Below are 14,064 nucleotides of genomic sequence, written 5' to 3'. Positions count from 1 at the left end.
TTTGAGGTAAGAATTATGTCCTAGAAGTAACTCTAGTTACTGAGAAAGGTCTTATTAATATATATTTGAAAGATACAGTTCTTTGGAGAAGATAGGTGTCTATTTTTTATTATAAATCAGATTTGTGTTTATTATACATTTATAGTTGCCCACTCTAAAATCCCACCATTCTTAGCAGTTTTCCTCCCATGTCTCTCCCACATGCGTTGGTAGTGTCTATACGGTTGGTGGTTTCACTTAGCATTGTTAGGCTCCTGTGGGTCTTCTGAGCCTCAGCTTCACAGGTGGGAGAATATTCTCCACAGTGCATTTTACCATTCTCCAGTTGCTGAACATTTAGGTCATTCCAACATTTTAATATTATAAATAATGTCTCTAAAAATGTCTTTGCCTAAAGCTCTTTCTGTCTTTTGGATTTTCCTCCTTGGAATAGGTCCCTCAGAATGAAAAAAAGTTCTGTTTATAGGATGTCAGGATATCTTTCTTTTTCTTTTTTTTAAAATTTATCTTTATTGTTGAAAGTATTACAGATATCCCCTTCCCCCCATTGATCCCCTCCCCCTAGCTTTGAGCCCCCCCCCCGCCTTTTCCATGCTATTGTCTGTGTCCATGGGTTATGCATATATGCATATACATTCTTTGATTAATCTCTCCCCCACCCCTACCTCCTCCTTCCCTCTGAAATTCATCAGTCTCAGGATATCTTTCTTTTTTTCTTTGTTTATTTGGTTTTGTTTTTTAAGAAGAGTTTTTAATACACTGAAAAATTGCTTCCCAAAAAGCTCTCAGTGATGCCATAGCACCAAGGTTAGGGTGCTGATCTCTCCATATTCTCAGGGGCACTCGGCATTGTAATTTTGCTAATGTAGCAGATGAAGAGTGGTCAATTTGGATTAAGTTTCCCTAAGCACCACTGATAATGGCTTCCTGCTCCTCCTTTTCCACCCACAAGCCTCCTTCTGGCCCCCTGCCCCGCCCTTCCACCTGGCTCCCACTGCTGATGCCAGTCTATGTTACAAGATGTCCTGTGCTTCCTGAAATCCAGAGTCAGCAGTGCAGTGGGAGAGCATGAACTTTGTGCACAGACACAGGCTGAGTCCTGGCCACTTCTTGAGCAAAGCAGTGAAGCACTCTGAGCCTGTCTCCTCCACTGCAAGGTGGGGATAGCAACACCTGTGTTGCAGGCCTTAGGGGATGGTTAGAAATAATACACTGAATACAGTACCTGGCACAAACAAGTAGCTCATAGAGTCTGTGGCCCACAGGCACATTTGCTTTCCTAACCTTGAGGCCCCATGGCTAAGGCAACTTGCCCACTGGTGCAGACTCAGGCATAGGACCTTAAAGACAGTGAAAGGAGACTGACCTTGTTTACCTTCTTTGGATGCTTCAGGGGAGCCATCAGCCCACTAATCTCTTCAGGCACCTACTTACTGAGCACCTACTGTGTGCAAGGTTGTTGTTATGCTATACACTGGGTACCAAAAAATAGAAGCAGCCCTTGGAGAGTACACAGTTGATCTGAGACAAGCAGGCAAACAGATCATCGTGGTAAAGTGTGGTAGACAGTAGGATGCAGACAAATGTATGCTGTGCCATCAGAGTCTGGGAGGGTCACGTGGGTGTGGGCGGGGGGAGGCATGGGGGACCTTTCCAGAACAGTGCCATTGAGCTGGGCCCTGAAGGACAGCGAGGGTGTTAGCCCTGTTCTTGTGAGAGGCACTGATGCATCCTGACTGCCGTGACCTTCGTGGGATGTGGCAACTTAAGGGCAGTGAGGACAATGGTGGTGGGGCTGCTTCTCCAGGTTCCTGTTGTAGCCTGCTCCTCCTGCTCTGCCCTCTCACCTTTGGGCCTTTCTCCCCTGTCAGCAGAGACCCTGGGTGCAAGGGGCACAAGTTTACACACAGTGGCCTGGCCTGCCAACTGCCCCAGCCCTGCGAGGCAGATGAGGGGCTGGGCGAGGAAGAGGACAGCAGCTCAGAGCGTAGCTCCTGCACCTCATCCTCCACCCACCAGAGAGATGGGAAGTTCTGCGACTGCTGCTACTGTGAGTTCTTCGGCCACAATGCGGTGAGTGAACCTGCCCACGCCAGAGAGGGCTGGGCCGGCCAAGGTGAGCCAGAGGAGTGCCTGCTCTCCCCAGAAACCCCTTGCTCAAGGGGATATTAAGCCACGCTGGGACCCTGTGAGTCCTCACACCTGTGACTGCTCACGTGATCCTCACAGCAAACTGGTGAGGTAGGGATTTTTAAACATTTTGCTACCTTTGCTCTTTTCGTGGTTTCTCTTAAGATTGACTTTTTTTCCTTAGGCAAAAGGAAAGGAGATAGCAGAGAGGAAAGCTATAATTCTGATGAGTTTGTGTACATGTATAATCACAGAGAAGTGAACGTTTGTGCATGATGAAGGCAGAGTGGAAGCAAAGGCTCTCAGTCCCCCAAGTGTGAGAGCCAGCCGAGGGACAGGCCATGTGCACAAATGGTGCCAGGAAGGAGACACAGAGCAGAGTACATGCTGTCTCTGGAGAGGGGAAGGAAGCAGTTCAGAAGTCTCCTAAGGTGAAGTGGAAGGGGCCGCCGGCTAGGGGAGAGCAGTTGAGAACAGAAGAAATGAAAGTAATTACATTGCTGGTCACTTTTGAGCTAGGAGTTATCTTCATTTTAGAGATGACAAAATTGAGGCTCGCAAGACTCAGTGACCTGCCCAAGGTCATACATCTTCCAAGTGACAAAGCCTGGGCTCAAACCTGCTTTCCTGGCTCCTATGCCATTGTGCTCCCAACACTGTCATGAATCTCCCACTCTCTTCTCCCACTGCCTGAGGTTAAGCCCTTTGGCGTCTGGCTGTGGTAGAAAGAACAGTTGTCTCGCTTCTCACCACATTTGGTGCCAGCGGGTGGGAGTCCTATGGGCTTCCCAGGCCCAGGGTATAACGTCAGCACCTCCCCCTCCCCCAGCCACCCGCTGCCCCGACGAGTCGGAATTATACCGAGATCCGAGAGAAGCTCCGTTCGAGGCTGACCAGGCGGAAAGAGGAGCTGCCCATGAAGGGGGGCGCCCTGGGCGGGATCCCTGGGGAGCCCGCCGTGGACCACCGAGATGTGGATGAGCTGCTGGAATTCATCAACAGCACGGAGCCCAAAGTCCCCAACAGCGCCAGGGCCGCCAAGCGGGCCCGGCACAAGCTGAAAAAGAAGGTGGGTGTGGAGGGGAGCCCAGCTCTACCACCTCTTCTTCCCAAGGAATCTCTTGCCCCAACCCTCGAGATTTCAGGGGCATGAATGGTGCTGACTGCCAAAGACCTTGGCATGGCTCACTGCTCTGGGAAGGTCTGAATGAGTTTGGGAGGCATCAGGGTCAAGGAGACTGGGGGCCAATGACTAGAGGACAAATGAGTCCTGGCCTCAGCAGCAGCTTGCTGGACTCCTTCAAGCCCAGGACTTGCTTCAGTCAGTCATTTATTCATTCAGCAAACACTATAAATACTGGATGTCAAAGCATTTGTTAAGTTCTTAACCCTGGAGAAGCTCAGTCCAGTGGAGAGACTAACACAAAACTGGGTGAGCACATTAGTGTGTGACAAGTACTGGGATGAGGGAAGCCCCCCCATCCTTCCTGGGCTTGCTGGAAATGGTCATACCAAGAGGCTGACTCAGGAACTGAGTCACAGGGAGTGAATACAAATTCATCAGGAGGGCCCTCCTGGCAGTGGGCATAGCACATCCACAGCAGCTTGGTGCAGCCAGGGTTCAAACAGGAGAAACTAGACAGACAGTGGAGGTGAGGAAGAGCCTTGTAGGCCCTGCTGAAGAGCTTTGATTTGATCCTGTAGCTGAGGGGGAGTCACTGGAGGGCTTTAATCAAAGTATACACTTCGTCAATTCAGTATTTCAAGATTATTGTGTGGCAATATGGAAAGTAGCCTGGCGGGGTAATACTCCAGACCAAAAAGCTGAGGGCCAGAGTAGAGATGACTGATGGTGGACTGGAGCAGGAGAGGTGTATTTTCAAAGGAAGCAGAAGTTAACAGGCTTTGGTGATATGATTACAGGACAGGGAGACAAAGGAGTTAGGGATTTTTCCCATGTGTTTGCTTAGGTGACTGGCAGAATGGCATGCCTTTCACTGAGCAAGGATGGGATTGGAAGAAGATGGGAATTCAGCTGGGGTATGTTGCCTCAGAGGTTCTCACGAGACATCCAAGTGGAGAGATGGAGGTGTGGGGCTGGAAGTTGCCAATATGGAGATGTAATTGAAGCCATTGGAATGACCCAGGCTGAGGCCAGTGAGTTCTTCCTGGGCAGCCCTGATGTCAGGTGAGCCCCAGGGCTTAATGGCTGGTCCCTTGCCTCATTACCTCTTTGCCTGTCCACCCCCAGCTGCGTCTGCACAGTGCCATACTTGGTAGCCCAGCAGCTGAGGAGATTGGGTTTCACAACCAGCTAGCTCCAGGTCCTGGGTGGTCAAACAGCCCTGGTGCTCTGGAAAGCAGCAGTGGTTCTCCATCTTTTTCCAACCCAAAGGACAACCCAGGACCTTTGTCCTGCACCCTGATGCAGTGAGCCAAGGGGTCTCACCACTGCCTTCAGAACATGGTCAGCACTTTCTCCCCCCATCCAGCATTGCCTGGCCAGAAGTGTCCTGTGGGCAGCAGTGGTCTCTCTGACCTTTCCTGGCTTCTTAAGGCAGTTATGTTTCAGACAGCACACTTCACAGTTCCCAGGCCTCGTGTGCTTTTCACCAATAATGCTCTCTTCTCTCCCCTCCTCTTCTGACAACTTCCTTCCAAGCTCAGTTCAGATGTCTCCTCTTTTGCAGCCTTGCTCAAGTAACTTCTCCCACTGTATTCCTCTTAACACCTCGTACATGTCTCTAGTCCCCATTTATCACACACTACTCGCTCAAAAACTTATTGCACAGCTACTGTCTGCCCATTACATTGTAGAGGTCAGGATACAATGGAAGCAGGCAGTTTCAATGTCATGTGGTAGGCCATCAGGTCATTATCTGTTTATACATGATCCTCCTCCCCATGTCCCTCTACCTGTCCCCTAGCCTTACAACATGGCTGTTCACCGAAAACACAGCTTCCCCTGGTAGTCATCCAAGAGAGTGCTCATTCTGTCCCACCTCAGGGAACAAATATAGTCGAGTGTCTTTCTGTCTCCTTAGACGATTTTCAGACCATAACTCTCTCCCCTGCTCCTTTGGAAGTGACCCTTGGCTCTGTCATCTCCCAGCCACTCCTCTTTATCCACTGAAAACTGTCGCCTGCCCTGTTCTCCCCTTCCCCGTCCAGGTGAGATAATTTACTCACTCTCTTACCATTATTAATTCCTTGCCCCATTGCCCTTCCATTAACCACCCACTCAGAAAAACTACAGCCCTGGGTTTGAACCCAACCCACCTCTCCCATACCTCAAGCAGAACACTGACTCAAATCCATCTGTGGCACCTGGGCTACATGGTCTCCGCCTGCCTGAGCCCCTACATTGCCCAGTAGGCCTCTGGAGCTCCCTAGTTTTCTTGCTCCTCATCACTTCATTCATCACAGCCCTTTTATTAGACCTCCATTCTCCTCCAGCTTCCACATTTCCCCCACTCCCGCCTTATTTTTGGCAAATAACCTCATTTCCTGTTTCAACAAGGCCAGTGGACAGGCACTCTGTCAACTTCTTACTGCCCCACCTGCAAGTTTTCTTGTCATGAGGATGAATTGCCCCTTTTCTTAGCTAAGGCTCATGCAGTCCTTTCTTGCCTCTTCAGGCTACCAGCAACTTCCTGTCCTGTGCCTGCAGCCTCTCCTCTGGGCTCTTTCCCACCAGCATTCCACTGTGCCCACTACTCTCTTTTGAAACTGAACAGCCAACTGTTCCTTGAGCGTACAGCCTCTGTCTCACCCCACTCATCTTTTTCCTCTCATCACAGCCAAATCTCTTGAAAAATGGTCTCTCCATTCACTCTCTTTACTTCTCCAATCTCACAGCAAACTCTTTTCCACTCCTACCCCCCAGAAAGCTACCAGTGACTTCTTTGTTGCCAAATCCAAGTCATACTCTCCTGTCCCATCTTCTTTGTCCAGTAGGCAACATCGTGCATTTTGTGTTTGTTCTCCTTTTCAAACATTGTTTTCTTTGGCACTACCACTCTCAGCTGGAGGGTGCAGGAAAGGACAATGGGAATGCCAAATTCACCACATTTCCCGTCTTTTTCTCTGCCCCTTTTCTGTCTCCTTTGTGAGCTCCTCTTCCTCTACCCGACTCTCCCCCTTGAGGACACATCCCTGGGAAAGAGAAGCCATTTAGATGGTGTTGCCTCCCAGTTCAGTCTGGCCACCTGTTTCCTCTGTGCACTTCACACTGATGTCCACTACTGCTACCAGGCACCTCCTCACGCCGTTCCACAGGTACTCCAACTCAGCACATCCAGAACTGAGCTTCTTGTCTTTCTCCAAGAGGCCTGCTCCTCCTCCATTGTCTGTCTAGTTGGATACACCACCATCCACCCAGCCGCCTGAATCAGAACCTGGGTGCCATCTTGGGAGGACTGCATCATGGTGATCGAGAGCAGTGGGCCTTGGAATTGGACCTCAGTTTGAAACCTGGCTCTGCCACCCTTGCTGTATGACCTTGGGCAAATCACTTAACCTCCAAGCCTCAGTTTCTTCATCCATAAAATGAGAAGAACAGTAGAACCTAATTCAGATTGTTGCAAGAATGAAATGGAGTGATGCATGGAAAAGGTTCAGCAGAGTGAGCGTTTGGTCAGTGTAGCTGCTATGGCAGTAATGGTTGTTGGAGTTGTTTTTGTGACTCATCTCATTCTCTCTCCCCACCCATCACTGAGAGTCCTGGCCATGCCACCTCCCGAGTAGCTCAAACCATCCACTTCTCTCCATGCGTGGCCACTACTTCAAAAGCTTTCAATGGCTGAATGTTGCCCTTAGGATTGAACCTAGACTCGAGCATGGCCTCCAAGGTTCTTCAAGATCTAGCCCCTGCTTAGTTTGCCAGCTTCACTTCAGTCTATCCCTTCTGGCCTTCCTGCCCACCTCTACTCTACCTACCCCCAGAAGAAATCTGGGCTCCAGCTCTACCTCTAAGTGGTTTGCACTCCCTAAAGATTTTGTGCTTTTCCATTTCCCAGCCTTTCCACTTGCTTTTCTGTCTGGAAAGTGCTTGTCTCACCCTCTCCAGAATAATCCTCCTCACCCTTCATGCTCAGGGAGATATTACCGCCCCTGGGAAGCACTCCCTGATGGCCCAGTCTGGGTTCCCAGAGCACCCTGTGCTTTTTTCCCTGTAGCTCTTATCACTATCACTCAGAATGTCCCTGTCACTCAGAATTAAACAGCCTGTTTGCATGTTTTTCTCCCCCAGTACACTCAAGTCAACGAGCAGAGACTGTCTTCTGCACAGCTGAATTCTCAGAACCCAGTCTAGAGCCTCAGAGTCGATGATCATGAAATGACTGTCAGACGGGATTGAAAAACATAAGAACTTCTGCAGATCACAGCTGGGTGTGCTGTCTCGACTCTGCCACTTACTAGCCATGTAACCTTGGGCCAGTTCCTTATTCTTTCCAAAGTCGAGTGTCCTCATCTGTAAATTGAGGAAAATGATGCAGCAAGGGCAGTTATAAGGATTAAATGAGACAACCTGTGGGAAATACCGAGCTCATAGTGCCTGGCAGAAAATGTGTTTCCTGCTTTTCACTGCCAAGTTGTATGCTGTTCCATATTGCTCCCTCTACACCAGTTTTCAGACATCTTTGCTTAGCAGCAGAACTTACTCTATTCTGCAAATGAAAAGGAACTCAGTTTCTCCCCCCCCCCCTTTTTATTGAATTTATTGGGGTGACACTGGTTAACAAAATTATACAGGTTTCAGATGCTCAACTCCACAACACATCATACACTGTGTTGTGTGTTCACCACCCCAAGTCAAGTTTTCCATCACCATTTATCCCCCCCTATACTCTCCTCCACCTTTCCCCACCCCCTAGTCCCCTGGAACTCCACTTTTAACAAAAGCAAAGATGTTCTGGTACAGGGGAGGATTGAAGAGAAGGGCCTTGCAATCCTTTGTGCACCCCCATGGCCTCAGTGCTCTGCCCATGGCCTTGAACGTGATGGTGCGTAGCTGGAGACACTGCTCCAGACTGAGCTGCTCCCTCATCTGAGCACCATGGTGTCAAGGTGCGTAGCCTTACGTGTGGCCTGTGAGAGGGACACACATTCTCAGGTGTCCTCATAACAACCCTATGAAGTATAGGTAGGTCATTTTTCTCCCAGATTTACAAATGAGGATAGTAAAGTTCAAAGAAAATGAGTGATTTGTCCAAGGTCCCACGGTTGTGGTCCTAGTCAGTTGTGGAGCCAGTGTTCAAAAACAATGAGAGAACTTTACAAAAATACTTTAAAGGGGGGAAAAAGGATAAGAGGATAAATGTATGCCCGTTGGTACACAGGGTCACCCTCTTTAAGTTGACTTTGAGGTGGTGGCATGCCTTCTTTTCTGTCCCTACTTTCCTTTTTCTGTTTCTTCCCCTTCAGTCCCAAGTCAGCTGGAAATATGTGAAATTGTGGAAGTCATTCAGCCCCTAGCACAATACCAGTCCACCACCTTCCCATAGGCCTTTGACATCTGTCTCCTGTCTTCCTATAAAGGTCTCCTTGGCCTGCTGGTGCTTTGAGGTTGGGCAGAGGGGTAGGGTGACTTTCCTTTTCACTCTCCAGATCTGGTTCTGTCAACACTAATCAACAGGGTCCAGCCTCCCTGAGCCTCCTGGGCCTCACCTGGGCAAAGGGGCTGCTTTTACATCTTGCCCTAGGGGCCCCGTGTGGCTGTCCATTGTATGCTGTGGGGCACACTTTAGGTGTGGCCTTGATTACTTGAGACCAACTGAGCAGTGAGTGGCCTTCCTATAGGAACTTGGCCCTCTTCAGTGACATTTGTGCACAGCATCAGATGGGCACACATTCTCAACCACCGAAAGTAGTCTGATCTGCCTTGGCAGTTCAGAAACATTTCCACATGTTTCTGAAAGACCCATATAATGGCACAGCTTTTCCCCCTCACAGCCTGTAGAATTGGAGGGAATCCTTCTGTAGCAGCCATCTTCCTCACATGTGTCCCCACTTTGGTCTTCGCTCCAGATTATTGTCCCCATTTTACACACACTCCACTGAGACACAGCAAATAGGTGGATTGCTCAAGCTCAGACCTGGAAGGCAAGATTCAATGAGCTTTGTTCCTACCCCTTTGAGTCCAGCCTTTGTAGGCCCTAGGACTGACAGGGGGGCTCTGGATGAACGAGCTGTAAAAACCTTGCCCACTGGGTCTAACTGCCTCCACCCCCAGGATGTGTACCTGTCTGATTGCATTTCATCTTCACTCCTGCAGGGTGGAAGGCCAGGATTGCCAGGCCCTGCCTCTAGCCAATTAGTAGTAGAGCTGGGCCCCAGGCTGGTGTGTCAAATGTCACGTTGTGCCTGTTAGCTGCCAGGACCCTGCTGAAACCGCCTCTTGTATTGGCAGGAAAAGGAGAAGGCCCAGTTGGCAGCAGACGCTCTAAAGCAGGTGAATCATGGTGTTTCTGGAAGCCGGGAACTGAGGCCTGCCAGGGAGAGATTTTTGGAGTGGCCTGACCGGGAGCTGGATCGGGTCAACAGCTTCCTGAGCAGCCGTCTGCAGGAGATCAAGAACACTGTCAAGGACTCCATCCGTGCCAGCTTCAGTGTGTGTGAGCTCAGCATGGACAGCAATGGCTTCTCTAAGGAGGGGGCTGCTGAGCCAGAGACCCAGAGTCTACCCCCTTCGAACCTCAATGGCTCCTCAGAGCACCGGCCTGATATCAACCTTGACCTGTCCCCTTTGACTTTGGGCTCCCCTCAGAACCACACATTACAAGCTCCAAGCGAGTCAGCCCCACCATGGGCAGAAATGAGAGGCCCCCAACCACTGTGGACAGAGGTGAAGGGCCCCCCTCCTGGTATCATCCCTGAGAACGGGCTAGTGAGGAGACTCAACACTGTGCCCAACCTGTCCCGAGTGATCTGGGTCAAAACACCCAAGCCAGGCAACACCAGCTCTGAGGAGCCAAACCCAAAGGAAGTCCCTAGTTGCAAGCAGGAGCTGCCTGAGCCAATAGCCTCAGGTGGGAAGACGCGGAAAGGCAAGAGACAGGGCAGTCAGGCTAAAAAGAGTGAGGCGAGTCCAACCCCCCGGTCCTCAGCCAGCCTGGAGGCTCCCAGTGCTAAGAACCAGACCTCTAGCCCTAAGCAGCCAGGCAAGGCCCCGGAGCCTCCCAAAGTGGGCAGCTGTGCTGAGGCTGGAGAGGGGAGCCAGGGGAGCTGGCCAGAAGCAGGCTGGGCTGGCAGCCCAAAAGTTGACAAGGAGAAGGGCAGCTCCTGGCGAAACTGGCCAGGTGAGGCCAAGGCACGGCCTCTGCAACAGGAGTCTATACAGCCCCCAGGCCCAGTAAGGCCACAGAGCTTGCCACAGGGCAAGGGTCGCAGCCGCCGGAGCCGCAACAAGCAGGAGAAGTCGGCCTCCTCCTTGGGTGAGTGCACCAGGAACAGTGGCTGACCCCCACCCTGCCAGCCCACGGGGTGGAGGGCAGTCCTCATGTGTGGGCAGCGCTGACCCAGAAGCCTGGCTGTGGGCACTGAGCCCTCCTGGCTGTGTCTTCCTAGACGATGTGTTCCTGCCCAAGGACATGGATGGGGTGGAGATGGATGAGACTGACCGGGAGGTGGAATACTTCAAGAGGTAGGTGTGGGGCTACCTGCTGTCCCACCTACACCTGGGCCTTTCAGAAAGGCCTCTCCCTCAGCTCTGAACCCTTGGATGGAGCCTCTCCATCTCCTCCAGGCTTTTTCTTACCAGACTCCGTACTGGAACCCAGGAGGCCACTTGGCAGGATTGGGCACCTGGGAAGGTGCAAGGGACTGACTGAAGGAGGCAGGCATGTCAGGCCCCAAGAACCAGGGCTTTTTCTGGCTTCGTTCACTTTGTTTATTCACTTGTACTTCCTCTGCTCTGCCTGGGCTGAGCTCTGGGGCAGAGGTGAATCAAACAGTCTAGATGGGGGGAGAGCATAAACACTTGTCTGGTGATAAGTGCTCTTACAGGAGTAAGGGCGTGGGGCTGGGGGGTTGGCTACAAAAGAGACTGCAAACCAAGCTGAGGGGTGGGGGCTGCCAGGTAAGCCCTCCCAGAAGAGGTGGTAGCCAAGCTGAAACTTGGAGAATGAGTCAGCCAGGCAAAATAAAAGAACATTTGTGACAGTCGGGTCAGCACATACAGAGGTTTGAGGGTGAAAGAAACACATCCTTAGGGGAACGGTAGGCAGCCCAGTATAGCTAGAGAAAAATGCAGGGGGAAGAGGAGGTCGTATCCTAAGGCAGTGTCAACTCTTCATATATTGTCCCCTGGGCTTGTGGGTGCTCCATCCAGGTAGCCCCCCAGCCAGCACAGCTCCCATTCCTGCCAGACCCCAACACCCAGGAACTGTAGAGGATGTGCAGAGCTGACCTGGCTTCTTTAGTGACTAGAACACACAGGTCTACGAGAGGGATCCAGTAGGCAGGGGGAATCTCTGATTGTACTTCTCCTGTGTCATCCCTCAAACCTGACAGATTCTGTTTGGATTCTGCAAAGCAAACACGTCAGAAAGTTGCTGTGAACTGGACCAACTTCAGCCTCAAGAAAACCACTCCCAGCACAGCTCAGTGAGGTATAGAAACCCCCAAGTGTCCTGTGTACCCTCTTCCAGTGTTCTGCCAGCTTCTGTGCCCCCACCAGCCCATTTCATGCTCTGAGGCACAGGGAATTGGACTAGGGGCTTGGCATCCCTGACCCCTGCACCTCCACAGCGACAACCTAGCAGGCTATGCTCTCCAGAGGCACAAGCCCTGTCTCTTCTGCAGCCATTTATCCCCAGGCCTCTGTCCTTTCATTGCTCCTCCTGGGGCCAGGCCCTCCTGTGAGCTCTCCTGCCCATGCTCCTTAAGGGTCTCTTCCTGCACTGCCATCCCCTGGGGTATCTCCGCCAGGCCTCTACTTCCCTTGCCAGCTGCCTCCCAAAGTGCCTTGACAACCATGGGCCCCAGAGGGCTGTTCCCACCCCTGACATTATCAGCCTCAGAGTTGAATCTCATTTGCTGCGCCTGGCTCCTCCATGCAGGCTACCAGGGCCAGCCCCAAGGGAGCAGTGAGGCATGGTCAAGCTAGACCAAGGACTTACAGGTCATTTAGGCATGGAGGGAGGAGTTGGTGGGTTCCCTCCCTCAACAGGATAGATTCTTTGAGGACATCGATAGCAAATCTGCCTCCTGGAAGAAGAGACCTGGCCCCCAGCTGGGCTCTGGCCTCCCTTCCTGGCCACCTGTACAAACCCTTTTGTCTGAATTATTGACCACTGATGTCCTGGACTAAAATGGAAGACTGGAGAAGACACTAGGCTGAGAACCATAGTACAGAAGAGAAGGGTGGCTGGCAAGCAGGCTTTGATGCTGGGTTTGGGGCCTAATGGCTGTGTGGTGCCATATCTCAATGCTGAGCTGTGTCTCAGGTCAGGCCTTTTCTGGTTGGTAACTGCATAGTGCCCTTAAGGGAACAGGATGCTGGGGCAGGTGGGCTGAGCCCAGGACCACCCCACTGCCAGGAGGGTATCCTCACCTGTCCCCCTCCTCCTCTTCCCAGTGCCTCTTTGGGCCAGGGCAGCAGACTTCCTGGATCCTTGGCTGAGTCTCCTTTTCCTATTTTGGTTCAGGAACCCCCACTGTTGATGTTGGCCTCAGCTCCCCAGGTGCAGCCTTTGGGGCTGGGCTTCCTCTGGTACCCCTGTGCTGCCCCAGAGTCAGGACTTTCCTCAACCCTGCTGCTCTGAGGGGCTGAGTTCCCTGATCCTTTGCCAAACAGATATGTACACTCCCAAGACCTTCTGCCGGGGCCAGGGTGCCCTCTTGCCTCTCTTCTCTACCTCCACTGAAACCAGGAGTGGTGGGGACCTCAGGCACTTTATTGTCCCTTCTGAGAGAAAAAGGTGTACCTCCTCCCACAGGCCCAATGCCCCTGTCATCCAAGAAACCTCATCCAGCCATATTCTCCCTCTTTGGCTGATCTCTTTCCCATGACAGGAGATGCTCGCTTCCTCCACCCCCCCTACCCCCTGATCTCCTTTGACCTTTACCCTCCTCAGAGCAGGACAGGGAGCCCTGAGTGCAAGAGAAAGTAGTGCTAGCACAGACTTGGGACCAACCCAGGCTGTGTAACTGGAGCTTACAGGAGAAGTCTGAGAGCAGAGGTGGCCTCTCCCCTGCCTGTACCCAAGAGAGCACATGCCAGAGGTTGGGCTTTTGCTCCGTACTGGCCTGGGAGGGGTATGCTGCCACAGGGGGCCATGAGCTCCTCAGGGATGGTCCCACATTCCTGGAGGTCTAGGATGTTTCACATGTTGATAGAACACCAGGACTGGGGCTGTTTCCTGACAAGGTCTTAACTTTCATCCACTGTTGGAGGTGATTGAGGACGTCTGTGGGAGCAAAAGTAGTAGGCAACTGTTCTGCCTCCACGAGGACGCTCGGAGACCCAGAGCTGGCATGGGAAGGCCATTACTCACCATGTGGCCATGCTCTTCTGTTTTCTCAGCCCCTGCTGGGTCCAGCCTCTTCAGGGTGTCCTGAGACCCCCAACTGCCAGCTGAAGGTCTACAGTTTCTTCCTCCTCCACATCCCTACTCACCTGCCCAAGACCCTCCCTGCTCCCCGCCATCCTGGACCAACCAAAAGCTGACTGGATGCCGTGCTGGGCTGGGGCCCCTCAGGACCTCCACAGAGCCGCCTCCTGGTGCTACGCAGCCTCCACACTCAGAGCCCGGGGGCTGGGCTGGCCTGTGGGCCGGGGGCTGATGGTACTGCTGGCCCAACACTGCTCTTTTTGTGTTTTATTTTGTTTGTTTGTTGTTGTTTTTTAATTCTTTACTTTTGATACTGTGAAGATCTTTCCTGCCGAAAGATAAAGCGACATTTGGACACAGACTCGGTGTGTTGGTCATT

General features: G+C 51.9%; 1 protein-coding gene across 6 annotated transcripts in view; it reads left to right on the top strand.

Annotated features, from left to right (window-relative positions):
- The window catches only part of FAM193B (family with sequence similarity 193 member B), a gene marked incomplete at its 5' end in the record, with an annotated part of 32,297 nt that extends 18,253 nt beyond the window's left edge, over positions 1-14,044 (top strand). For 3 of the 6 annotated variants that reach the window (XM_081134054.1, XM_081134053.1, XM_081134051.1), the window contains 6 exons: positions 1,872-2,073; positions 2,960-3,199; positions 9,542-10,565; positions 10,699-10,774; positions 11,644-11,741; positions 13,658-14,044. In XM_081134054.1, coding sequence (XP_080990180.1) covers positions 1,872-2,073; positions 2,960-3,199; positions 9,542-10,565; positions 10,699-10,774; positions 11,644-11,740 — 1,639 coding nt within the window. In that variant the 3' untranslated portion in view covers position 11,741; positions 13,658-14,044. The remainder of the gene's footprint in view (positions 1-1,871; positions 2,074-2,959; positions 3,200-9,541; positions 10,566-10,698; positions 10,775-11,643; positions 11,742-13,657) is intronic. The other 3 variants (XM_081134052.1, XM_081134056.1, XM_081134055.1) reach the window with 3 other exon arrangements.
- Between the last annotated feature and the right edge of the window lie 20 nt (positions 14,045-14,064).

This window comes from Miniopterus schreibersii (assembly GCF_964146895.1).
Source record: "Miniopterus schreibersii genome assembly, chromosome: 4".
In the NCBI taxonomy this organism is placed as follows: domain Eukaryota; kingdom Metazoa; phylum Chordata; class Mammalia; order Chiroptera; family Miniopteridae; genus Miniopterus; species Miniopterus schreibersii.
Note: the sequence above shows the minus strand (reverse complement) of the source record. Positions and strands in the feature narration are given on the sequence as shown.